Source organism: Saimiri boliviensis, chromosome 15 (genome assembly GCF_048565385.1).
Source record: "Saimiri boliviensis isolate mSaiBol1 chromosome 15, mSaiBol1.pri, whole genome shotgun sequence".
In the NCBI taxonomy this organism is placed as follows: domain Eukaryota; kingdom Metazoa; phylum Chordata; class Mammalia; order Primates; family Cebidae; genus Saimiri; species Saimiri boliviensis.
The window spans coordinates 71,767,233-71,794,021 of record NC_133463.1 but is presented as its reverse complement, the minus strand read 5'-3'; the positions used below and the strand labels follow the sequence as shown (position 1 = coordinate 71,794,021).

General features: G+C 41.6%; 1 protein-coding gene across 1 annotated transcript in view; it reads left to right on the top strand.

Annotated features, from left to right (window-relative positions):
* The window catches only part of DERL1 (derlin 1), a 32,779-nt gene extending 8,725 nt beyond the window's left edge, over positions 1-24,054 (top strand). Inside the window, exons 2-8 of the mRNA XM_003933095.4 lie at positions 4,662-4,773; positions 10,851-10,915; positions 12,186-12,212; positions 12,796-12,891; positions 15,090-15,142; positions 17,522-17,632; positions 21,793-24,054. Coding sequence (XP_003933144.1) covers positions 4,662-4,773; positions 10,851-10,915; positions 12,186-12,212; positions 12,796-12,891; positions 15,090-15,142; positions 17,522-17,632; positions 21,793-21,931 — 603 coding nt within the window. The 3' untranslated portion in view covers positions 21,932-24,054. The remainder of the gene's footprint in view (positions 1-4,661; positions 4,774-10,850; positions 10,916-12,185; positions 12,213-12,795; positions 12,892-15,089; positions 15,143-17,521; positions 17,633-21,792) is intronic.
* Positions 24,055-26,789: the final 2,735 nt, after the last annotated feature.

The window sequence follows — 26,789 nt, the reverse complement described above, 5'->3', positions numbered from 1 at the left end:
AGGTGTTTCCTAGAAGATTGTGATAATACAGTTAACACACCCACACACATTAATTCTTTTTACAAAGCCTCTTTTTAATCTACTCTCTTAATTCCAACCTTTTATACATCCTGTAACATAAGGAAGGCAGAAGTCATAGGGTAATGTCATTGGGTGGATAAAGAAGCCAACTCAAAGGTCCATGCTTTTCCAAGGTTCCAGGGCTACTTAGGAGAGTTTGCTTCTGGTCTTTACTCTCAGTGCTTTTCTTAAGCACAGAGAATGAATTATACTCTTAGTCCATTTCAGGATTATACAAATCTAGTAATAGTGAACACTTACACTCATTGTAATTGTATCTCATAATACTGATGTCACTTGTGGGAGGGATTGTAAAAATAGGGGCTTAGTAGCACAAACTTTGGCGTCAGATTGGGATAAAATTCTAGCTCTACCACTTACTAGCTGCTACTTAACCTTTTCTCATCTTGTTTCCTCATCTGTAAAATCCATCTCCTGAATCAGTACCTGTAAATAAGCTGAGTCGTGCACTAATTTATTGATTTCTTTAAAAAAAAAAAAACCATTAACTATGGAAATCGAGGCTCAAAGTGGTGACTCATAAGCAAAAACTTAACCACAGGCCTTCTCAAATCACCTCCAGTTCTCTTTCCATTAAACTATCCTGTTTCTGTGATAAAGTGGTGAAAGAAACTAACCTATTTTATTTTTCTGGTTTAATACAAGTTTCTTGGAAAGTCACTTTTTAGGTATGTACAATGCAGTTTCCTCTATAAGGAATTAAGCTCTGAGGGTTACATTCCCGTGCTGGGAGAATGTACCTGGCCAGTCTGTATGTGGCCAGTCCCCGTGACTGATGTCCCCCATTCCAGCCACACTCGAATTGTTAGCAGTATCCATTCAGTTGTTGTGCTCTTGCCATTCTTGGGGCCTTTGTAACAAGTCCACACGTCCCCTTGCTTGTGCCAACTCTTCCTTCTTTTGACAGCCTTCCCCACTACTATGAGGAATTCAGGCACCATGTCTTTTGTGCTTGGTACATGATAGTGTGCAATGAGATAGATGCATAGCTCTCATTCCAAAGGCCAGCGTTTTGCCAGCATTTCCAAAAGTTTAGGAAGGCCATTTACTCCATCACTTTTTAGCATTGTTCTAGTTGGGGTGCCAGCCAGTGAATTAGACATGAATGAAATAAGATACAAAAGTTTATTTACAGTGAGGGTTGTATGCTTAGAAAGCCCAAGAAACTCTGTTTCCTTTCCTTCCTTCCTTCCTTCCTTCCTTCCTTCCTTCCTTCCCTCTCTCTTTCTCTCTCTTTTCCTCTTCCTTACCCTCCCTCCCTCCCTCTCTTCTTTTCCTTCCTTTCTTTCTTTTCTTCCTACCTTTCTTTCTGAGTTTCACTCTTGTTGCCCAGGCTGGAGTGCAGTGGTGTGATCTTGGCTCACCACAACCTCTGCCTGCCTCAGCCTCCTGAGTAGCTGGGGTTACAGGCATGGGCCACCACACCCGGCTAATTTTGTATTTTTAGTAGAGATGGGGTTTCTTCATGTTGATCAGGCTGGTCTTGAACTCCGACCTCAGGTGACCCACCTGCCTTGGCCTCTCAAAGTGCTGGAATTACTGGCATGAGCCACCGCGCCTGGCAGAAGCTCAGTTTTCAATATTGCAGGCAGTAAGATACTCAGCTTTTGTGAATAGGTATAAAAAGAAAGAGAGAGCTCTATTGACAACTGTAAAAGCTACGAAAGACTTCTTGACTAGGAATTATATCAATATCACATTGATATAATAAAATGTTGGTTCTAATTCATTTAGAGAAATAAACTATTGAGACTAACCAAGAAAATTGTGACAATTGTCGAAGAAAATAAGGGGGAGGGATATTATTTAACTATTTAACTTTACCAGATATTAAAATATAGCAGGAGTAGAAATTAGGCTAGGCACAGTGGCTCATGCCTATAATTCCAGCATTTTGGGAGGCTGAGGTGGGAGGATCACTTGAAGCTGGTAGTTTGAGACCAACCTGGACAACATAGGGAGAGCCCGTCTCAAAAAAAGAAAAAAAAATTACCAGGTGTGATGGTACATGCCTGTAGTCCTAGCCACTTGGGAGGCTGAGTCCAGAGAATTGCTTGAACCGAGGAATTTGAGGTTCCAGTGAGCTGTAATCACTACGCTGCACTCCAGCCTGAGCAACAGACTGATACCTTGTCTCAAAAAAAGAGAGGGAGAAAAAAAAAAACAAGAAAACCCACAGAAATTAAAATCACTTGATATTGGCATAGGAATCAATTCCAAACAGAATGGTGTTAAAGTAGACCTTAATATAAAGGAGAACAGAGTATAAACGTTAAATGAAAGTAGTTTTTTAATTAATTGGAAAAACTGTGAGTTGCTCTGTAAATGGGGTTGGGAAAATGGGGTGACCATTAGGAAAACAGTTGAATCTCTTCCTTATTCCTTGGATGCACCTTGAAAGTGCTAAAATAAAACCATGAGTACTTACATTCTTGGAGCAAAAAGACTTTCTAAACATAACACATCATGGATACATTTGCCTACATTTAATTAAATCTTTATATGTCAAAATACAGCAAAAGTATCATGAAAGTCTAATGACAGATCAGAAAATGCTTGCAATGATGAGAAAGAGAAATTTCATAATGTATGAAGAAATGCAGCTAGGTGTGAGGGCTCATGCCTGTAATTCCAGCACTTTGGGAGGCCGGGGTGGGTGGATTGTTTGAGCTCAGGAGTTCGAGACCAGCCTAGGCAACATCATGGGACCCTGTCTCTACAAAAAATACAAAAATTAGCTAGGTGTGGTGGTGTATGCTGGTAGTCTCAGCTACTTGGGAGGCTGAGGTGGGAGAATCACGTGAGCCCAGGAGGTGGAGGTTGCAGTGAGCTAAGATTATTATGTCCCTGTACTCCAGCCTGGGCATCAGAGCAAGATTCTATCTTGCGGGGGGAAAAAAAAAAAGAAATGTAAATCCAGAAGAAAAAATGAATATAGGAAATGCTCAGGTTTTTAAAACATGAAAAGGTGCTTGACTTCTCATGATGCAGATAAAAATTAGTTTTCAGATGATACGCTAAATGGTGAGAGTATGGCGAGAAGACAACCATTCGTCTGCTTTTTAGGAGGAAGTATAAATTAAACATTTTTGTAGGCATTTGGCAATATCTACCAAAATAAATGCTATGTCTGTTGCTCTAGCAGATTTGACAGGAACTTATTCTGTATATACACATACAAAGAGGACATACAAGAATATTCATTGTGTCATTATAACAGTTTAAGCAAAAGTTTAGACATTCACATAAAAGGAATACTATGAAGCCAATAAAAATATTTTGTTGGGAATGAACCAGGTATAAAACAGTGAGTAGAATAAAGAAGAATGAATAATAGTAACACATATTTCTTAGAGGAAATACAAGACATTGATCAGCTGTTGTTGGAAAGGGAACAGGAGATTGGAGGTTGGGAGTGAGGTTTACTTATTTATTTTATTTTATTTTTTGACATGGAGTTTCACTCTTGTTGCCCAGGCTGGACTGCAGTTGTGTGGTCTCGGCTCACTGCAACCTCCACCTCCCAGGTTCAAGGGATTCTCCTGCTTCAGCCTTCCAAGTAGCTGAGGTTACAGGTGCCCGCCACCACACTTGGCTAATTTTTTGTAATTTTAGTAGAGATAGGGTTTAACCATGTTGGCTAGTCTGGTCTTGAACTCCTGACCTTAGGTGATCCGCCCGTCTCGACCTCCCAAAGTGCTGGGATTGTAGGCATAAGCCACTGTGCCTGGCCTACTTGTTACTTTGGACCTGTCTTCTTCTTTTTTTTTTTTTTTTTTGAGACGGAGTTTCGCTCTTGTTGCTGAGGCTGGAGTGCAATGGCGCGATCTCCGCTCACCGCAACCTCCGCCTCCTGGGTTCAGGCAATTCTCCTGCCTCAGCCTCCTGAGTAGCTGGGATTACAGGCACGTGCCACCACGCCCAGCTAATTTTTTGTATTTTTAGTAGAGACGGGGTTTCACCATGTTGACCAGGATGGTCTCGATCTCTCGACCTCGTGATCCACCCGCCTCGGCCTCCCAAAGTGCTAGGATTACAGGCTTGAGCCACCGTGCCTGGCTTTTTTTTTTTTTAATTGGTTGGGGGGAAATGTTTTTAAAGAAAAAGTGTCCCTGTTGCCTATTTAGTGCATTGGTTTGAATAAAAAAATTGTTATTTTACTTCTACCTTTGAATGTGGTATTTTTGGACAAGGTTTGTCATTCCAGAATATTCTTTCCCTAAATAGAGGCATTACTGTATTGTCAAAAATTAGGCCTTTGTAATTTATTTTTGATGCTTAATTGGATGCCTGATCTCAGTAAAGACTAACCGTGTACTCATATAGTATTGATTTTGTTTCAGCTTGTTTAGAAATATTTGTTGCTTATTTTATGATGTTGCTTTATTCCATTGATTTACAAATTGATGTGATTGTAATTGGTATGAACACTTTTCTTCAGTAGTCTTTTCGAATTGTGTTCATAGTGTCACTCCAACACATTGAGGAGCATGCTTTGTAGGGGTTAATTTTGTTTAGTTAAAAGGAAAAAAAACCAGGCTTACAGAAACTAACAGCTGTGTTTATTTTGACCTGGACAGGTTTGGAGGCCAATCACAGCCACCTTTTATTTCCCCGTGGGTCCAGGAACTGGATTTCTTTATTTGGTCAATTTATATTTCTTATATCAGTATTCTACACGACTTGAAACAGGTATGTTACCCATAGTTGTTTTAAGTATTGTTTCTTTCTAATTTACTAATCCATGTGTTTACTTTGGAGAGATTTGGAGGGCAGTTAGCATTACAAAAGGAAATTACATAAGGATAGTAAATGCTCAGTGACTGTGCCTGGACTGTACTAGGCACGTAAATTATTTGTTTTTTTTTTTTTTTTTTTTTGAGTCAGAGTCTCACTCTGTTGCCAGGCTGGAGTGCAGTGGTGCAATCTTGGCTCACTGCGACCTCCACCTCCTGGGTTCAAGTAATTCTCCTGCCTCAGCCTCCCGAGTAGCTGGGATTACAGGCTAGTGCCACCACGCCCTGCTAATTTTTGTATTTTTAGTAGAGACAGGGTTTCACCATGTTGGCCAGGATGTTCTTGATCTCTTGACCTTGTGATCTGTCCACCTTGGCCTCCCAAAGTGCTGGAATTACACATGTGAGCCACTGTGCCTGGCCGATTATTCGATTTTTAATCCTCACAACATCCTGAGGTATAAGTAGCAGTGTTACCATTTTATAGATGCAGCAGATCAGAGGTTGATGTGTCTTGCCCATCTCCTTAGTGGCTGACCTGTGTGCCTGTCATAAGTTTTGATGGTCTCACCCATTTCTTTCACAGTAGTCCTTGTCTTTCAGTGCAAAATTGGGTTGCAGTATACATGCCTCCTAGATTGGGGTTGAAAAACACGAATTTCTGTAATCAAAAGCCTGATTTGTTCTCTGATTGAAAAACTCTAACAATATATAGCCAAGATTTAATAATATATGGTAGTTTGTCAGGTATGAGTACCTATGTAATTTTTTTTTTTTTTTTTGGAGGCAGTCTTGCTCTGTCGCCCAGGCTGGAGTGCAGTAGTACTATGTTAGCTTACTGAAGCCTCTGCCTCCAGGGTTCAAGCAATTCTCTGCCTCAGCTTCCTGAATTGCTGAGATTGCAGGCACCTGCCACCTTGCCTGGCTAATTTTCATATTTTTAGTAGAGATGGGGTTTCACCCTGTTGGCCAAGCTGATCTTGAACTACTGACCTCAAGTGATCTGCCTGCCTCAGCCTCCCAAAGTGCTGTGATTATAGGTGTGAGCCACTATGTCTAGCCAACCTATGTAATGTTATGGGTATGTTCTAAAAATCTTTTCTTAAAAGTGTCTTACTGAATTGTCTTTTATTTCCTACAATACCTTACATCCTGTTCTGAGTGCTTATACTAAAGAAACATTACATGAATATACTGTGTTAAAATATGGATATAATTTTGTTAAATTTAAATGATTTTGAAAAGATTGACTGACTTCAGAGACTCTGTAAACCTGCAGGCTATTAGCTCAGGGTAGAGAACTCTGAACTACCCTTAAATAGAAGTCAGTGCTCGTGTGGTTGAGAATAGTGAATCAAGCTCATCACTGCAAAGAAATAGTAGGATAGGTATTTGATGTCAAATAACATTTTTCCTTAAATTGGCATTTGCTACTAGGTTCTTTTTGAAAAGAAAGAAATTGTATTAATACAAAGTGTAAGGTTACAGATTATTATATTGCTATTGGGAGGAACCTATTTTAGTTTCCTGAGTTTTATCAAAAGATGAATAGGAGATTCAAGGAAGTGAAGTAACTTGGCAGAAGTGAAACTGACAGCTAGGCCTCTCACCTCCATATCAGGGGTTTGATCTTTAAATCTACCAGAATACGTGATTTTTATTCTCCTTTGTTCCGGTCGGACCCATTATGATACTGAGTGCTTAGCATTCTGCGTTTCTGGTGTAGCTTAATTGAGGATTAAGTTATTAGAGTAATTTTTTTTTTTTTTTTTTGAGACAGGGTTTTGCTCTGTCACCCAGGCTGGAGTGTAGTGGTACGGTCATGGTTCCCTGAAGCCTTGACTGCCTGGGTTCAAGTGATCCTCCCACCTTAGCCTCCTGAGTAGCTCTGAGTGTAGGTGTAGACCACCACACCTGGCTGATTTTTGTATTTTTTGTAGAGATGGGGTTTCACCATGTTGCCCAAACTGGTCTTGAACTCCTGGGCTTGAGAGATCTCCCCACCTTTACCTCCCAAAGTGCTGGGATTAAAGGTGTGAGGCACTGTGCCCAGCTGGAGTAACTTTTTTATATTGATAGTAAATGTTATATCAATAGTAAAATAGATTAAGTATGGATGATCTATGATCAGTTATTTAAAATTTTATTCTGGGAAAATTTCAAACATATGCAGAAGTGGAGGGAAAAGTCAATGAACCCTTTTTCTTTTTATTAAGACCAAATTCACATAACATAAAATCCATTGTTGTAACCATTTTAAGGTGTACAATTCAGTGGTCTTTAGTATATTCACAATGTTATGCAGTCATCACCACAGTCTAATTCCAGAACATTTTCATCACCCACTAAAAAGCTGAAGCAGTCACTCTACACCCCTCTTTCCCTCCTCCCAGCCTCTGGCAACCACTAATCTACTTTACATGTGTATGGATTTACCTATTCAGGACATTTCAAATGTCCTTTGGTGACTGGCATCTTTCACTTAGAACAGTGTTTTAAGGTTCATCCATGTCATAGTGTGTGACAGTATGAACCCCTCCCTAACCATCTAATGGTTATCACCTCTAATAGTTATCTCATAGCCAGTCTTGTTTTATCCATATCTATGGCTGTCCTCTACCCTTGATTATCTGAAGCAAAATACCAGATATTTCATTCATAAATATTTCAGAATTTAGCTCTGAGCTGTAAGGACTTAAGAAATAATTATAATGTTGTTATTAAACCTAAATTGCAATAATTCCATGACCTATTTTTTTTTTTTTTTTTTTTTTTTTTTTTTTTGAGATACAATTTCACTTTGTCACCCAGGCTGGAGTGCAGTGGCATGGTCTTGGTTCACTGTAACCTCTGCCTCCTGGGTTCAAGCGATTCTTGTGCCTCAGCCTCCTGATTAGCTAGGATTATAGGTGTGCACCACCACGCCTGGCTAATTTTTATATTTTTGGTAGAGGTGACGTTTGGCCATGTTGGCCAGGCTGGTCTCGAATTCCTGACGTCAAGTGATCCACCTGCCTTGAGTTCCCAAAGTGCAGGGATTGCAGGCGTGAACCACCGCGCCTGGCCAATGGCTGCTTTTAATTTTTGTTTGCTTGTGCGTATTTAAAGTCTTTGAATCTGTTTACCCATCCCTATTACGTAGTCAGGTAATAAAACAAATTGTAGTGTTATTCTCCTCGACTACCAATTTAGGACAAATCTGTGAGATTATTAGGTCACTGGTCTCTTTTATTTGCTTTGATTCTTGTAAGTTGCCCCCTCATTCCCTACTCACCAACTACAGGGCATTTTGAAGTGCTTGAGCTGAGAGGCATTTTTTTTTTACAGCTTTGTTGAGATATAATTCACATACCATACAACGTACTCACTTCAAGTACACACAATTCATTGGTTTTTAGTATTTTGACAGAGTTGCATAGTCATTATCACATTCATTTTTATAATATTTCACCACCCCCCAAAAAAACCCTGCCATTAGCAGCCCCTCCCTCTTTTCATTTAAACCCTTCCTCCCCCAGATGCCTTAGGAAACCACTGATGATGATTATTATTTTTTGAGACAGAGTCTCACTCTGTCACCTAGGCTGGAGTGCAGTGGTGCTATCTTGGTTCACTGCAACCTCTGCATCTCAGGTTCAAGCAATTCTCATGTCTCAGTCTCTTGAGCAGCTGGGACTACAGGTGTACACCACCACATTTGGCTAATTTTTGTATTTTTAGTAGACGGGGTTTCACCATGTTGGCCAGGCTGGTCTCAAGCTCCTGACCGCAAGTGGTTTGCCCACCTCAGCTACCCAAAGTGCTGATATTACAGATGCGAGCCACTGTACCCAGCTAAAACCACTGATCTTATTACCTCTTTAGATTTGCCTGTTCTGGGCATTTCTTAAAACAAAATCACACGATATGTTGCCTTTTGTGACTTAACATCTTTTACATAGCATAATGTTTTCAAGATTCTTTCATATAGCATGTGTCAGTACTTCATTCCGTTTTATTGCCAAGTAAGAGTCCATTGTATGGATATACCTCCTTTTAATTTATTCAGTCATCAGTTGATAGACATTTGACTTGGTTTCGTTTTTTGACCATTATGAATAATAACTGTTATAAACATGTAGAGAGGAACTTTAGAGTCATTCTATTTAACACCCTTATTTCATAGATAAGAAAACAGTCATCTGGAGTGGTGGTGACATGTCCCAAAAGTCGCAAAGCTCTTTGAATATACGGAGCTAGGACTGGAACCCAGGTTCACTTAGTTTTCTGGGAGAAATCTCTCAACCACATAGCTTTAAGTTAACATCTTAACAAAATGTTTGCCACCTGCATCTTTTCCTGCCTGGCTAAATTGTTAGGTATATAGCAGAGTTGGCTCATTTATGAGGTTTCTGATTTGAACTGGAAGACTGTAATTTGAAACCAGTTAATTTGTAAATTCTCAGTTGCAAGCATGCCAGATAATACAGTACCATAATTGATATGATTACAATATTTTAAGTACTCAGTCTAAAGACTCCTTAGGAATCAGACAGCCAAAGCCACATCAAAGGAAGCACAGCTGTTATTGAAAATGAGAAATAGTGTTAGAATTTTAGCTCTGATTCATCATTGTGATCCTCTAGCATTAGGTCTGCTTAACGCTGGCTGAAGTGTGCTTCAAGGTATCAAGGGAGAAATAAAGGAGAGGAGAAGACACTTTTGCTGGAAACCTCTTTTCTTTTAGATATATCTTTTTGCCTCACTGACACTTGTTGGGTTTCTTTTTATTAAACTGACTAGCGATGGCATGTAACTGTGAGGGGATGTGGAGCAGGAAGGGAAAATAACTTTCAAGCTAGAGTGATTGTGCAGTCATTGCTGTTTCTTTTTTTGCTTCCCTTAAAGTCTTGTAACTGAAGGCATTAGGAATCATGCTTGTAAGAGAGCTAGGACCAGCCTGGCCAACATGGTGAAACCCCGTCTCTACTAAAAATACAAAAATTAGCTGGGTGTGGCAGTGGACACCTGTAATCCCAGCTACTTGGGAGGCTGAGCCAGGAGAATTGCTTGTACCTGGGAGACAGAGGTTGCAGTGAGCTGAGATCGTGGCACTGCACTCCAGCCTGGGTAACAGAGTGGTACTCTGTCTCAAAAAAGATAAAGAAAAAAAAAAAGAGAGCTAGGCCGTTGTTGATTATTCTGCCCAGCAAGGCATATGGTGCAGTGACAGGAGCACTGTGCTAGTAATTAGACGTCACTCTGCTTCTAACAAGCTCTGTGACTTTGGTCATGTGACCTTAACTCCTCAGGTGTAAGAAGTGGGTCATAGGTCTTTCCGTTCTCCCTGCCAGTTGCAGTATGAGGACTGAGTCAGAGGCTATGGCAAGGTTTGGCTGATGCTTTATTCCCTCCGTCCCCCACATTGTTTTCTCCTGGTAGAATGTAAGGCCCTGGAAGACAGAGACTTTCTTTTCCATATCTAAGGCCAGTGCGGGACAGGTGGCTTGTGTGTATATATGTGTTTCTAATGATAATGGTAAGTGCCTCCCAGCATAGCTATGCTGGAGGAGATGCAACAGGAGACAAACGAGGTTCCTCCTCCAACAGAGCTTGTGGTCTAGTGGGAGAGGCCAGGGATCAAGCGTGTAGTCCCAAATGCAGCCATCAGATCATGGTGAGAGCCAAGAAGGAAAGGCTGACAGGCTGGGAGGGAGCTTGGGGGGCCTCACTGGTCTTTGGGATGCAGGACTCATAGCTGCGGAATTGACTGTACTTCCTCTGGGTCTGTTTTAGCCTGTGGTAGTCAGAGCATGTCACTTACTGGAATTCAATTAGGAGAGCACAGATGAACCTTACTCAGGTGACTTTGATTCAGGGCTTTATTGAGGACATTGTTTGGATATTTTAAAAAATTCTCTTTTCTAGAGATGAGTGATTTTAAAAATGTTCTCATTTTGGCTTTTTCTATAACGTTTTGAAGTGTTTCTCTTCATAGATGTTACTTTGTTTTGAAATTCTGAACCGTGACATTTGGCTTGTTTTTGTTCCCAGGAGCTTTTGATGGGAGGCCAGCAGACTATTTATTCATGCTCCTCTTTAACTGGATTTGCATCGTGGTATCCTTCAATCCGTGATTTGGGGCCAGAAATAAACCAGTTTTTTTCCAGGTTTGGGGAAATAGATACTATTCTATAAAAATTTGAAATTATAATATTTGCATTTTTGTTGACTGCAGTTAATAATAATTAAAGTTTTTTTTTGTTTTTTTGTTTTTGTTTTTTTTTTTTAAAGCTGTAGTAAATCACATAGCCCTTGAGTGATGCTCTAAGCCATTGCCTTTGTGCAAATTTTTTCCACCTTTGGTTGGGTAGTTTTATGACTGTTCCCTCTTTTTGTTCCTAGTTCTCTGTGTTCTCATGTGTGACAGCTTGTTGACTGAGGCACAAAGAGAGTCCATGCCATGAAACAGCTTTGAAATCTGTGGTCCTTATCAGAACATTAATTTACAACTGGCACCCTTTTCTGACTTCATTGCTGTCCTCCTCTATAGTAATTCAGTCCCTCTATAAAGTACCCAGCTCTGGGAAGGGGCCCAGTAGGTCTCTCTGCTCTGTCTCAATAGCAGTTGTCAGCAGTCGCCCAACTGCAGGACTCTCACAGATGTTGAGAGCAACAGCAGCTCTTGATGTCTCAGGTCCCGTGCAGAATTGGTGAGCTCAAAGTTGCCCTTGGGCTCAGCTTCCATTTACACTTGGCCAAGGGCCAGCAAATGTGGCACCGTGGATGCCCTTTCCCCTCCTTTAAGGGAAGGAAGGAAATATTTTGGACTTTAACCATGCCACAGAGCCCCGAGAATGTAAGTAGAATGATTATTTCCTTCAAAGGATACAGGCATCTTCATTCTTTATTTGAAGGAGAGATGTTAACATGCAATGGCAGAGAAAAAGGATGCCAGCTGACCAGACTAAGTCATCTGCTGAAGCTGTTGATTTCTGCTTATCCTTGTCATGACACCTAATGGGGTGTGCATAATGAAGATCAGATATCTTTGTGTTGTGGAATGTTTTAAGCAATCTGAACTATAGAAAAGGATCTTCCTTCAGAACACTGGAATTAAATTAACTTAAACAATTTTTTAAAATTAAAACAAAAAAATATATATCTATAAATTAGAGATGGGGGTCTCGCTATGTTGCCCAGGCTGGTCTGGAACTCCTGGCCTCAAGCAATCCTCCCATGTTGGCCTTCCAAAGTGCAGAGATTACAGGCATGAGCCAAATTACACCTGGCCAAGTGAACTTTTAAATGGGAGGAAAATAACCACATCAGTCTTGACTAGGTACAGAATGCTTTTTTTATGTCTGATCTTTAACTTTACCAACCAAGATTACTGGATTAGCAATGGATATGCAGGTAAGTGTCCCTTTAAACTATCTATTTGCCCTTTTATATGTTTCAAATATACTATTAATGGCCTTTGTCAGAAGTTGAAATTGCATTAACTATTAGGGGTTAATTATGTGGTATTTTGAAATTACAGAATTATAGCTGTTTTATTTTAAAGATCTTAAGTCAGCTTGAAGATCTTATATGAGTTATCTAAATCACTGCTTTCCTTGTTCATTTCTGGCTTCTTTTTAGTGTTCGAACATTGACACTAATGGTTGTCTATTTTCTAGGCATGTATATGGACGTTTTTAAAAAATTGAGATCATATGGTAATGCTTTGTTGGTTGCTTTTTGTAAATAACAGCTTGACTCTAAGTTTCTGAATCCATCTAAAACAATATAGTTTTGTTGTGTTTTATTATAGGATTTTGTAGCATTCATTGCATGATAAATTAAATAATAGGATCAATTTATAATTCTGATCAGTTGAGTTTCTCTTTACCCAGATGAGGATTTTTTTGAAGAGGAGGGGTAAAAAGCACAGTAGATAAACACTTTTTTAAAGTGCCTCTGGAGCCTGGTTTTTACATGTCAACTTCTTTTGCAGTTGCTGATGATTCCTCTGATCATGTCAGTACTTTATGTCTGGGCCCAGCTGAACAGAGACATGATTGTATCATTTTGGTTTGGAACACGATTTAAGGTACTTTACCTTGGTTGGAAAAGCTTCCTTTTCGTTAGTCTTTGCAGAAATCCCTCTTTAGTCCAGAGATGTACTTTCTGACTTATCCAGGAGAGGTCACTGCAGAGCAGCGTACCATAGGCAAGCCCCTTTCTGCCCTCCTCAGTCCCAGCTCTGTTAGCCAACCGGGAGTCCTTTGCTGGCTTTCGTTTCTTCTTCAATCCCTCTGTACCTTGGGCCCCTCAGGGATATGTCCCTGAGTTATCTTACCCGTGTGTGTTAGAGAGAAGGAGAGATAACTCATGTGAAACCCTGCCTTTAAAAATCTGTTCTTCATCACTTGTATGTCTCAGATTTATCTTCTACAATCCCTTACACAAGAAAATGTATTTTAATAGTACTGATGAAACAAAAGCATGAGCTTTAAAGAGCTGAACTGTTGCTCGTTGATAAAAAATGTTCTTGGTAAATGTTAAGAGTTGTTTCACTTTCACCAAATGTGATTAGGAAAAATTTAATAAGCAAATAGTGACAACTGGTCTTATTAGTGAATCAGCCTTGATTATGTAAAATCAATTACATTTGTATTTATGACTCTAACTTCTATAATTGAAAAGAGCTGTGTAATTGAGGGTTTTTGATCCTGAAAAACAAATGTCTTTATTTAACTATGAAAAATCTAAGGAATTTAGTATAATCATAACAATAAATTAATTTCCACCAAAAAAAAAAAATCTGTTCTTATCACTCCCTTGTTCCCTGTTACTTGCTTTACACTGTAGCTGAGACAGATTGTTTCTGCTCCCAAACACTTCTCTCTGTACATTCTTTCCCAAAGTTCGAATGTCCCACCTGTAGCATCCAGATTCTCTTCTTCATGTAAATCCTACTCATTCTTTTTTTTTTTTTTTTTGAGACAGAGTTTCGCTCTTGTTACCCAGGCTGGAGTGCAATGGCGCGATCTCGGCTCACCGCAACCTCCGCCTCCTGGGTTCAGGCAATTCTCCTGCCTCAGCCTCCTGAGTAGCTGGGATTCCAGGCATGAGCCACCATGCCCAGCTGATTTTTTGTATTTTTAGTAGAGACGGGGTTTCACCATGTTGACCAGGATGGTCTCGATCTCTCGACCTCGTGATCCACCCGCCTCGGCCTCCCAAAGTACTGGGATTACAGGCTTGAGCCACCGCGCCTGGCAAATCCTACTCATTCTTAATTTGAGTTGGAACTGAACATATTTCGTGAGTCTCCTGCCTAGAATGAGTCTTACCTTTGGGCATTTTCAATCCTTTGTGTTCCTCTTTAGGACTTAGCATATGTATCTGTGAAGTTATTTAAGTATAACCCTCTCTCTCCTAGTTTGTGAAGTTTCTCACAACTCCTTCAGCTCTTGGTATGATGTCTTGAATTTGGTAAGGGGCTCAAATGCTTAGTTCATCTGGAGAGCTTTCTTATTTGGGAGAGTATTAGTTTAAGATATCAATGTGTAATGAGATAAAAATTGAGAGGAATTTCACAAGATACGTAAAAGAAGAACCTAAAAAGATAGGGTATGTTTATTTGTCACAATTTGTTGGCTGGAAACTTAGTGTGATTCTATTCATGGGCCTTGCTTTTTTGAGATGGAGTCTTGGTCTGTTGCACAGGCTGGAGTGCAGTGACATGATCTTGGCCCACTGCAACCTCCATCTTCCGGGTTCAAGTGATTCTCCTCCCTCAGCCTCCCAAGTAGCTGGGATTACAGATGTGTGCCACCATGTCCGGCTAATTTTTGTATTTTTAGTAGAGATGGGGTTTCACCATGTTGGCCAAGCTGGTCTTGAATTCCTGACCTTGTCATCTGCTTGTCTCGGCCTCCCAAAGTGCTGGGATTACAGGCATGAGCCACTGTGCCTGGCAGGGCCTTGCTTTTAGTAGCATCTGTAGGATAGTCGTTTACTTTTTGAAGCTGTTAATAGTAATTCAGCAGGGCCTGTATTGCATCAGATGTATGAGCAAAGTGCTCTATCCTTCCAGTTGTAAATACTCAAGTATAGTTTTAGATAGGAAGGTTTATATATAGTGGGAATAATGTTAGATTGACCCGAGAAGTTTTGCAGTGACCTTCCAGAGGATTTCTATAAAGCCCTGGTCAGTGTATCCTTACTCATTTCAGTCCCTGTAGGAGCTGTGTCCTCTTTAGATGTGGATACTCACATTTTCGTATGTTCATTCTGTCCTAGGCCTGCTATTTGCCCTGGGTTATACTCGGATTCAACTATATCATCGGAGGCTCGTAAGTGATATTAGATAGATTAAATTGGAAATATCTTTCTCTAATCTTTTTTTTTTTTTGAGACAGAGTTTCGCTCTTGTTACCCCAGGCTGGAGTGCAATGGCACGATCTCGGCTCACCGCAACCTCCGCCTCCTGGGTTCAGGCAATTCTCCTGCCTCAGCCTCCTGAGTAGCTGGGATTACAGGCACGCGCCACCACGCCCAGCTAATTTTTTGTATTTTAGTGGAGACGGGGTTTCACCATGTTGACCAGGTTGGTCTCGATCTCTTGACCTCGTGATCCACCCGCCTCGGCCTCCCAAAGTGCTGGGATTACAGGCGTGAGCCACCGCGCCCAGCTGTTTCTCTAATCTTTATACAACTTTAAAGAATCTCAGCATTGATGCATTAGAACCTTATACTTAAGGAATAATTTCACTTCATCTAATTGATTAGATCTTAGGGCTTTAAGCACATTGAATATTGAATGGTTGTGATTTTATGAATTTATTGTTACACGCAGTATGTTCCTATGTGTGTATAGGAATAAATGTGTATTTCTGGATTCACTATTCAGATTGATTGTGTCTGACTGCTCTAAGAGCTATGTATAAAATTACTATGTCTTATATTCTTAAGGCATTTTCAGAATGCCTTGGAAACTGCTGACCAGTCATAGAAATCCAGATTCTTAGATAGGATATCATTTTGCAAGTGGTTTGATAAGAGAGAACTTTGTTTTTGTTTGTTTGTTTGTTTGTTTTTTGAGAGTAAGTTTCATTCTTGTCATTCAGATGTGATCTTGGGTTATTGCAACCTCTGCCTCCCAGGTTCAAGCGATTCTCTTGTCTCAGCCTCTGAGTAGCTGGGATTACAAGGGCCCGCCACTGTGCCCAGCTACTTATTTTATTTATTTATTTTTTATTTTTAGTAGAGACAAGGTTTTGCCACATTGGCCAGGCTGGTCTCAAACTCTTGACCTCAAACACTCCGCCTGCCTTGACCTCCCAAAGTGCTGGGATTACAGGCGTGAACTACTGCACCTGCCTGATAATACAGAACTTTTGGCCCACGAGGGTCAAATATCCAGTTTGTTGGCCAGGAATTAGAACTAGACATAGGAATACCTTTAATTTATCCAGGCAGAATTTTAAAGGGAGAACACCAAGGTGCAGCTTCTCTAAGAATTCCCGTTTCTTCAGTTTTTCTTTTTATTTATTTATTTATTTTTTCCGGATGGGGTCTCGATCTGTCACCAAGGCTGGAGTGCAGTGGCATGATGTTGGCTCACTGCAACCCCTGCCTCCCGGGTTCAAGCAGTTCTCATGCCTCAGCCTCCGGAGTAGCTGGGATTACAGGTGTGCACCACCGCACCTGGCCACTTTTTGTATTTTTTGTAGAGATGAGGTTTTGCTGTGTTACCTAGGCTGGTCTCGAACTCCTGACCTCAAATGATCTGCCTGCCTTGGTCTACCAAAGTGCTGAGATTGCAGGCCTGAGTCACTGCACCCAGCCGGAACTCCCATTTCTTATACTATGAACTATTTTTGATATTTTAATCGATTTTCATAGTACTGGCTCTTCATGTATCTGACATATTTGCTCTGTGTGATCCTAGAGAAGTGAATGAATGGAGCAGATTGTATAGGGCAAAGCATGTTCTGAGCTTGGTAAAGCCACTCTTCCACTCAGGAAGGCGAAGTCTGGAAGTAGTTGCAGGGGTTGATTTGTCCCTGACAGGAATCATGTTTCAGGTGAAGACAAAGACGATATGTACAAGTAACAGTAGATCTGTACAACCTCGAGGTGACCTGTATGTAAGCCATGGGAAAACTGAAGAAGGTCAGTGTTGATTTTAGGATTACAGGATTCAAGCCAGCTTTCCTAAGTGATCTCTGTGGTGTCTTACATCCAAGGGTACAATAGGCAGGAGAGAGGTGCTTAATGGCTCCAGGAAAGAGGGAACAGGCATTTGTTGTTCCTCTTGTCCTTACTCCCACACTTCTCTCTTGGTAGCTTTCACGTTTGCCCACATTTTGCAAATACAGTATTCATGACTGAAAGCATTCAGAAGCTTGCTTTGCAAATTCCCCAACTCTTGAGGCAGGAAGTAGCAAAAACAATATTTTGAGGATGGGCTGGTGCTTGGAAGCGATGTCAGAGGGGCTGCTGGCCTTGAAGAGCGGCAGGCCTCATTGGTTCAGCAGAACTGATTTCCCGTCTCCCTCAGAATGCATTTGCCACTCAGACTACAAAAGGGCTCATTGTCAGCTCTCACAGACTCCCAGGGACTAAATGGGCTGCCTTGAAGGCTCTCTTCCCTATGCTATTAAAGTAAGTTAAAACTTGATGCATCTCACTGTATTGCTTGAATGTCTTTAATTCTGCTCTCTTTGCAGGGTAATCAATGAGCTTATTGGAAATCTTGTTGGACATCTGTATTTTTTCCTAATGTTCAGATACCCAATGGACTTGGGAGGAAGAAATTTTCTATCCACACCTCAGTTTTTGTAAGTGTTTTTTCCTGTCTCATCTATCATTTTACTGCCTGTGTTCTAAATGCATTCTAATAAGAGCTCCATGAGGAGTAGGATTTACCCCCACACCCCATCTGATGGAGAAATCTGAGGCAACAAATGACTTACCCTAGTCACACAGTCACAGGAAGTCAGGGATAAAAGCCTCGGCTCAGTTGCGTTCCTGGTGCTCTTTAACCAGGGACCACTGATGACTAGATTCCAGCATCACAGGAGGCATCTCAGCCCGCCGAGCCTGCTGGAGGACCTGACACAACTCTAGAGTGCAAGGCAGTGGGCTGGGGAAATGGGAGTTTTTTCTTTTCTTTTCTTTTTTCTTTTTTTTGAGATGGAGTTTCACTCTTGTTGCCCAGGCTGGAGTGCAGTGGGCGCGATCTCAGCTCATCGCAACCTCCGCTTCTCGGGTTCAAGTGATTTTCTTGCCTCGAGTAGCTGGGATTATGGGCATGTGCCACTACACCCATCTAATTTTGTATTTTTAGTAGAGACGGGGTTTCTCCATGTTGGTCAGGCTCAAACTCCTGACCTCAGGTGATCTGTCCACCTCGGCCTTCCAAAGTGCTGGAATTACAGGCGTGAGCCACCGCACCTGGAGCAGGGTGTCTTTTCTTGGTACATCAGTTTTTACCCATGATTTTGCCCAAGGTAGGGTAAGTTAGCTTGTTGGTCAGCAATTTTAATTTAATATTAAATACTATGGAATAGACATTTTACAGGACTGTTCAGCATTAAAATGAGAGACTTGAGGTTTGTATAGTCCCAGCCCCCTGGGAGTTTGTGCTCTTGATCTGCTTTTAGGGTTTGCTGAAGTGGGACGCTAAGGGCAACAGCTTTGATTTTTGAGACCAACTTGGGTTTGAATCCTAGTCCCCTCAGATGGCAGTTTTTGTATTGGGAAAGTTACTTAATCAAACCTCCAAGCTTCAGTTTGCAAGTCTGTAAATTGTGGGGGAAGCCCAAGTCTCAGAGGACTGCACGAGTAAGATACACTTTTGGGAGCACAGTTGTGGGTTCTTAGTAAGTTAAAAGCTAGTTGCCATATTCTTTTTTTTTTTTTTTTTTTTTTTTTTTTTTTTTTTTTTTTGAGACGGAGTCTTGCTCTTTTGCCAGGCTGGAGTGCAGTGGCATGATCTTGGCTCACTGCAGCCTCCGTCTCCTGGATTCAAGCCCTGCCTCAGCCTCCTGAGAAGCTGGGACTACAGGTGCATGCCACCACGCGTGGCTAATTTTTTGTATTTTAGTGGAGACAGGGTTTCACCATGGCCAGGATGGTCTTGATCTTCTGACCTCATGATCTGCCCGCCTTGGCCTCCCCAAGTGTTGGAATTACAGGCGTGATAGTTGCCATATTCTTAAAGGTGGGGGGTAGGAGAGCAGGATTTTGACTAGCTGAGAGGAGACGCGCACTATTACACACAAAAGCATGTGAGGCAAAAGGCTGTTGAAGAAGAGACCAGTTAAATCACCATCTGGATGTCACAGCCTGCCTGACAATCATGCCTAATCTTATGTCAGGGATATGCCGTAATAGCTTACATTTAAAAGCTTTTAAAAAAACAAACAAACCAAACTCTTTCACATCTTGCTAATTTTAATGTTTTGCAGTTCTGTCATTCTTCTGAGGGATCAGTGAGGGCAGTAAATCTTTCTCCTCTTCCTTTTATAGGGTAGGGTTATGTTTTTCAAAGACATTTCAAATCGTGAACTGTAATATACAGAAATACATCATATTTGTAGTCGTGGTTTGTGTGTTTTTCTTTAAGAGAATTAAAAAGAAACTTGTTTCTCTTCTGAGCCTGGAATTGCCTTCAGGCTAAAAAAACAAATGACCAATCTGGTTTCTAATTATCAAAGGACATAATAACAGCACATTTGGCTTTCTGATCTAGGTTTATCAAGTAGGATGGCAGATGCATCAATTAAAAAAAGCTTGGTGCTTTTGGGGGGCAGCCAACAGTTACTTTACTTTAAATGGCCATATTCTAACTTAACGGCTTGTAGATACTTCTCAAATGTGGGCAACATGGGATACAAGATTCTAGTGGCAAAATCAGCAGAGCCCTGGCGTCTGCCTTCCACTTGAACTTCCTCCATTGGTGGAAGTCTTTCTGTTAAATTTTGCATACAGATCAGATGACAAAATATAGCTCCTTGCAAAAGCAGTAACTGCTTGGAAATCACCATAAATTTTTGTTGATTATGTATAATTGGGTATCTTTTTATACTAATTACTTGCATTTAATTTCACTATCTACTTAAGCAGTGGAGATGGCTTCCATATTGTCTTAGAGTGAGTAGCAAAGCAAGACAGCCCTAGCAATGCCTTTTGCAAGTGTTTTATTTTATGATGTACTTTGGAGGAATATTATTGTACCAGAAGGCATGGATGTTGAGAAACCAGTGCTTAGAAATACATCTTGATTTAATGGTAAAGCTGTATTTGTTTAAAATGCAGGCGATGAGTAGAAGGAGATGCAACTACTTTTCTAAATGGAGTGCTGATCCATTTGTAGTACCCTTTTCCATTTAGAGAAGTAGTTACATCTTCTCTGTACACAGTACATTTTGTATTTAAAAGGGTTGTTTTCTGTTTTGGGGAGAGGCATGAAGGTATTGAGTGTGATGTAAACAGGCTCCAGTCACTGACTGCTGTCCCTTCCCAGGCAGGAGGCATGTATAACAAGTAACACCGGGCGCAGGCTCTGCAGCCAGGCTGCCTGGGTTGGAATTCTGTCACTTTTGAAGCGCTTCACTCAGTGTTGGCTCAGTTTTCTTGTTTATAAAACAGGAGTAATAGTAATGCCTGCCTTGTGAGGTTGTTGTGAAGAGCAGATGAATTTATAAGCAGGCAGCACCTGGTATAAGGTAATGCTCCCTGAGTAAGTTCACGTAGTAACCGCTTTAGTATAAGGTCAAGTATAAAGCCTGTCCTCTTCAGGGTTTCTGCTGTGGACAAGTCACCTGTCATGGCTTACCGTGCTGCCGAGGAGGGTTTAAGCAGACGTATCAGATCATGCTCTCTGAGTTCAGCAAAATTTTAAACATGAGGATCTGATAAGTAGAATAGGTTTAAACACATTCTCAGTTTACTAATAAAATAGTCAAGGATGGGAAATAGTTGGAAAATGCTATTGAGAGTGTAGGCTTGGGTTTATGTTCTCTTAGCTGTTCTGTGAACTTAGTTTATTAATTTTAAGGTGGGAAATCATCTGACCTTCTGCAGCCCTAGCTTTCCCACCATCTGTGAGAAGGGAAGGATGTAACTGGAAGGCAGATTCTGAATACATTTTAAAACATACCCATACTTCCAACATAGAAAGCTTCTTCCCCAGTCTCCTTTGATGGGCTCAGCTGAGAGCCTTTTGGAAATGCTGTGCAAGGCTCAAATATGCAGGCTGTGGATTTGTCCTTTGAAAGTGAATTTATTTTGTATCCTTGATCTAGTTTGATCCATATTTAGATATACCAAGATGCTATCAGTCATTCTTTGGTTGTTGGGCTTGTGGGTGTAATATTTTTGTTTCCATACTGTTCTGCATAGATTACTTTTATAAGCAGAGAAAAAAACGTTCAGAGTGTGAATTTAGCTCAAATCTTAATACATTTAAGAAACATGGGGCCAGGCACGGTGGCTCATGCCTGTAATCCCAGCACTTTGGGAGGCCAAGATGGGCAGATTGGCTGAGGTCAGGAGTTCGAGACCAGCCTGGCCCACATGGTGAAACCCCGTCTCTACTAAAAATGCAAAGAAATTAGCTGGGCATGTTGGCGCATGCCTGTGATCACAGGTACTTGGGAGGCTGAGGCAGGAGAATTGCTGGAACCCAGAGGCAGAGGTTGCAGTGAGCCGAGATTGTGCCACTGTACCACAGTCTGGGTGACAGAGCGAGACACCATCTCAAAAAAAATTAAAAAAAAAAAAACATGATACACAGATGCGTCAGTGGTCAGGTTATTGAGCCGAGTACAGAGAAGACAAAGTTAAATAAGACACTGTCGCTCACCACCTTCGACATGACAGATGCCATGGGAGCAGCAGGAGAGGGAGCTATTCTCGGAGCTCAGGTAACTACGTGGAAGTGACTTTGTTCTCTTCTCTTCTCTCCCTTTGCGTCCCTATCTTTCTGCACCAGGTACCGCTGGCTGCCCAGTAGGAGAGGAGGAGTGTCAGGATTTGGCGTGCCCCCTGCTAGTATGAGGCGAGCTGCTGATCCGAATGGTGGAGGCGGGAGGCACAACTGGGGCCAGGGCTTTCGACTTGGAGACCAGTGAAGGGGTGGCCTCGGGCAGCCGATCTCGGGCCACCTTTCCTCCCAGTGCTGGGTGCGCTTAACAACCGCCTTCTAGCTAACACTGTTGGACCTGACCCGCACTGAATGTAGTCTTTCAGTACGAGACAAAAGTTTTTTAAATCCCGAAGAAAAATATAAGTGTTCCACAATTTTCACGATTCTCATTCAAGTCCTTACTGCTATGAAGAACAAACACCAACTGTGCAAATTTCACAACTGACTACATTTTTTGGTGTATTCTCTTCTTCCCTTTCCATCTGAATAATGGGTTTTAGCGGGTCCTAGTCTGCTGGGACCGAACTGGGGCGCTGGGGCGGGGTCACCAAACCCTTCTCAAAAGGACCCTTATCTCCTTGCACACATGCCTCCCTCCCTCTTTTCCCACCCCCGACATTTGCAACTAGAAGAGGTTGCCCAAAAAATTGTTCTGCTTTTGACAGGCCCTCTTATTTATTGACTTTTGCCAAGGCTTGGCCACAACAATCATATTCACACGATTTCCCCCTTTGGTGGCAGGACTGTAGCAATAGGGGGAGAACACTGAAGCAGCAGATGAAGCGCTTTTCTCAGCTTTCGGAATTGCTTCGACCTGACATCCGTTGTCACCATTTGCCACCTCTTCCGATGTGTTTTTATAAAAAAAAAGCACCACTGAGTCAGTGAGGACCACAGATTGGTATTAATGAGATATGAAGGTTTTTGCTGTTTTTTTTTTTTTTTCCTACAAGACTGAAGTGGCATTGCATCTAACACAGGGTTAGGTTTAAACCGTGGAAGATGCAGCCCCTTTGCCTTTCATATGTAGGGCCAACTGACTGTGTGTACCCAGAGTCGTTGGGTTGCTTTTTGTTAGGTGATCATGTCGGCTAAAGGGAGATGCTCTCTTTGAGAGGCTCCTGGGCATTGAGTCCATTTGATTCTCATTCTGGATATGTGTTCGTTGAGTAGGGTAGAGGGGAGACCCTCATACTCGATTTAAATAATGTCATTTTTTTTTTTTTTTTTTTTTGCCTACCCTCCATTTTTTGGTCATGTTTCCATTGATTCTGAGGAAGGTGCAGCTCCTGTCTGCACGTGGATCATTTTTAAAAGCTAATTAATATAAGCACATCAAAGGGAAATCACACATGATTTAAGGTTGTAATGGCTTTAGAATCATTTGGGTTTGAAGGGCTGTTACTTTGAGTCATGAATGTACAAGCTCTGTGAATCAGACCAGCTTCAATACCCACAGCTTTTTTTTTCATAGGTGGGCTTTTCCCATCAGAGCTTGGCTTATAACCAAATAAAGATTTTTGAAGGCCATGGCTTTTCACACAGTTATTTTATTTGGTGACATTAGCTGAAAGAAGTCTGTTAGGAGCAGTATTAGTCACTGCCAGACTTTGAGGCAGCTAAAAAGGCTTCGAACATTTTGATCAGTTTCTTTTCAGGAGACATTGTGCTCTAACAGGATGACTGTTCTTCCCCACCCTTAAACAGTGTGATGTGTGTTTTCCTAGGAAATGAGAGTTGGCAAACAGCTTCTCATTTTGAATAGAGTTTGTGTGTACCTCTTCATATTTAATTTATATGATAAAATAGGTGGGGAGAGTCTGAACTTTAGCTGTCATATGTTTCATTGTTGACCTGTGGCCACAATAAAGTTTACTTGTAAAATTTTAGAGGCCATTATTCCAGTGATGTTGCATGTACACTTGTACAGGCCTGGGGACTCACAGTATGTGTAAGAAGATTCTGATGCGTGACCCGGAGTCTCCGGCTTACCCTCTTACTGATCAGCTGCCTGAGGGCAGTCATTTTTTTCCTAAAGGTTTACAAGTATTTAGAACTCTTCTGTTCAGGGCAAAATGTTCATGAAGTTATTCCTCTTAAACATGATTAGGAAGCTGATGACGTTATTGATTTTGTCTGGATTATCTTTCTGGAATAATTTTACCAAAACAAGCGATTTGAGTTTTGACTTGGTAAGGCAAAACATTTCAGTGGATTCTCTTTACAAATGGAAAAAAAAAAAATCCTTATTTTGTATAAAGGACTTCCCTTTTTGTAAACTAATCCTTTTTATCGTTAAAAATTGTAAATTAAAATGTGCAACTTGAAGGTTGTCTGTGTTAAGTTTCCATATCCCTGCTCTACTGTCTCTTGGATATCATATCATTTATGTAACCAGTCGTCTCTTGAAGAGCATTTAGGAAGTACCCAGTATTGTTTGCTGGATTAATTCCTGGAAGCAGAATTCCTGGGTTTTCATTTTAGTGAAGGAGGATGCTTCCTAAGTTTGAATGAAGAGTCATATCTGATTATAGTATGCTTTATGGCATTTTTGTAGCTTCTACCCAAGGATCTGAGCCCTGGAACTTTATAAAATTAGTTTAATCCGGTTTTCTCGTAAGACACACAGACTAGACAGCAGGTGCCATGACATTCCTCCTGAGGGTGAACCATCCCAGTCTGTATTCCACAGACCAACCTCAGTCAGCACAAGGTGAGGTGACGGGAACCAGGCTGTATGTATGTCCCTCTTCTATTACTGGGCAAATAGTGAAGCAGTAGAAAAAGATCCTGCTTATTTAGAAGGACACATTGCCAGTATCATTGTGTTCTAAGCTACTCTTTGAATGACACTGACCTCATAATAGGCCATGTTGCAGTCGCCAACATCTTTGTTTATTGCAAACTCTGTTTCTGAGGTCCCTGCCCCTCTTACACTTTTAGCAGTAACTTAACACTCTGAATAAATAGCCTTTGGGAGAAGTTACTCCTTTCTGGACTTCATACTGTTTGTATCTGAGAAGGCTGGGCTGAGCAAATGGATTTACTGGCAGTTCACTTGTTTGTCTTGCAGAGTGACTCTGGTGATCAGAATTGGCCGGGAATACCAGTGTCCCATGATTTACTTCTTTATTCAGTTCTTCCTTCCCTTCCTTCCCTCTCTCCCCGCTTCCTCTCTCCCTCCCTCTCTTTTTCCCTTTCTTTCTCTCTCCTTTCTTTTTTTGAGATGGGGTCTCACTCTGTCACCCAGGTTGGAATGCAGTAGCATGATCTAGCTCACGGCAACCTCTGCCTCCTGGGTTCAAGCGATCCTTCCACCTCAGCCTCCTGAGGAGCTGGGACCACAGGTGTGTGCCACCATGCTCGGCTAATTTTTTGTATTTTTGGTCGAGATGGGATTTCACCATGTTGCCCAGGCTGGTCTCGAACTCCTGAGCTCAGGTGAGCCATCTGCCTCAGCCTCCCAAAGTGCTGGGAATATAGGCATGAGCCACTGTGCCCAGCCTTTCCCTTGATTTATATGTGTGGTTTAAGCCTAGGCTCCTTCCCATGGGTCCCATTATCTCACATCAACTTTGCTTGTTATAGTAGGAACCCCATGTTCAGGGGCGCACCTGGGCACTGAGCATTAATGTGCCAGGTAGTTTATGAATCAGCCTTTAATTTACAGTTTTAAAATCTGGCTATACAGAAGCATTAAACCCGACATTTTTTTTTTTTTTTTTTGAGATGGTATCTTGCTCTGCCACCAGGCTGGAGTGCAGTGGCGCAATCTCGGCTCACTGCAACCTGGATAAAATGCTATTTCTGGCTGTTGGTGCTGCAGCCATTGTAGTTAATTAGGTGCTGGCAGCCTAACATGGAAACCTAGCCACTATTCGTAAGTATATTTCTATGGACAAAACATTATGAGCTTCAAATCCATCAACTTGAATGAAAAGGAACTTTTTTTTTTTTTTTTTTTTTGAGACGGAGTCTTGTTCTGTTGCCAGGCTGGAGTGTGGTGGTGCGATCTCGGCTCACTGCAACCTCCGCCTCCCAGGTTCAAGTGATTCTTGTGCTTCAGCCTCTTGAGTAGCTGGGACTACAGGCATGCGCTACCACACCCAGCTAATTTTTGTATTTTTAGTAGAGATGGGGTTTCACCATGTTGGCCAGGATGGTCTCAGTCTTTTGACCCTTGACCTTGTGATCCACCCACCTCAGCCTTCCAAAGTGCTCGGATTATGGGCATGAGCCACTGTGCCTTGTTGAAAATTAACTTTTAAAATATGATGTCTTCCTGAAACGGGAAGAGCTTTGCATAAGGCCCCAGTGAATAAGAAGCAGTTCTCGATTCTCTCACCAGCCTCCAGGCCCAGTTTAAATGTCATTTCATCAAGGAGGGGCCTGTTAGACCTGTAGGCAAGGTGAAATGTCTTCTCACATAGTCACCGGCACCTTAATCTCTGCCTTGTGACACTTGTCCCACCTGTGATCATTTGCCTAGTATGTCTCCCGTGGTTTGTAACATCCTTAGGACAGGGACTGCATCTTACTTGCAGCTGTTTCCCAGTGTATAGCACAGGCCTGCCAGCCACATACAGGTGTTAGGTGTTTCTTGCACTGAACTGAAATTTGGCCTGCGTAGGTATTTGTCCCGCTTGGGGAGAGAGCTATAATAATGGCCAAGTCTCCCAGGAGCATTGGATGATTTTTTGTTGTTCATCTAAGGGAATCATAATCCCCTGAAATAGGATATTAGAACAGGTTAGAGATAATGGGAAGAATGGACTCAAAATTAAAATACTTAAATGAGCAGCAAAGCAGCTTCTTTTTATCTGCAGTGTGTAATCTGCTGATGGGTATGAGTACTGCGGTGTTTTGGGCAAAAGGAGACTTGGTCCAGAGTGAAGGCAGGCAAGAACATTTGGAAAGATTAATTGAAGGTCTAAATTTAGCTTTCTCTCCCCTGAGGAATTCCCCAGTGGCTTGTGCAAATCCACATATATTTAGAAAGAAGGAGAAACCCCTGCCATGTCATCAAGGCCAGAGAGACCCACAGGGAGTGCAGAATTAAATCT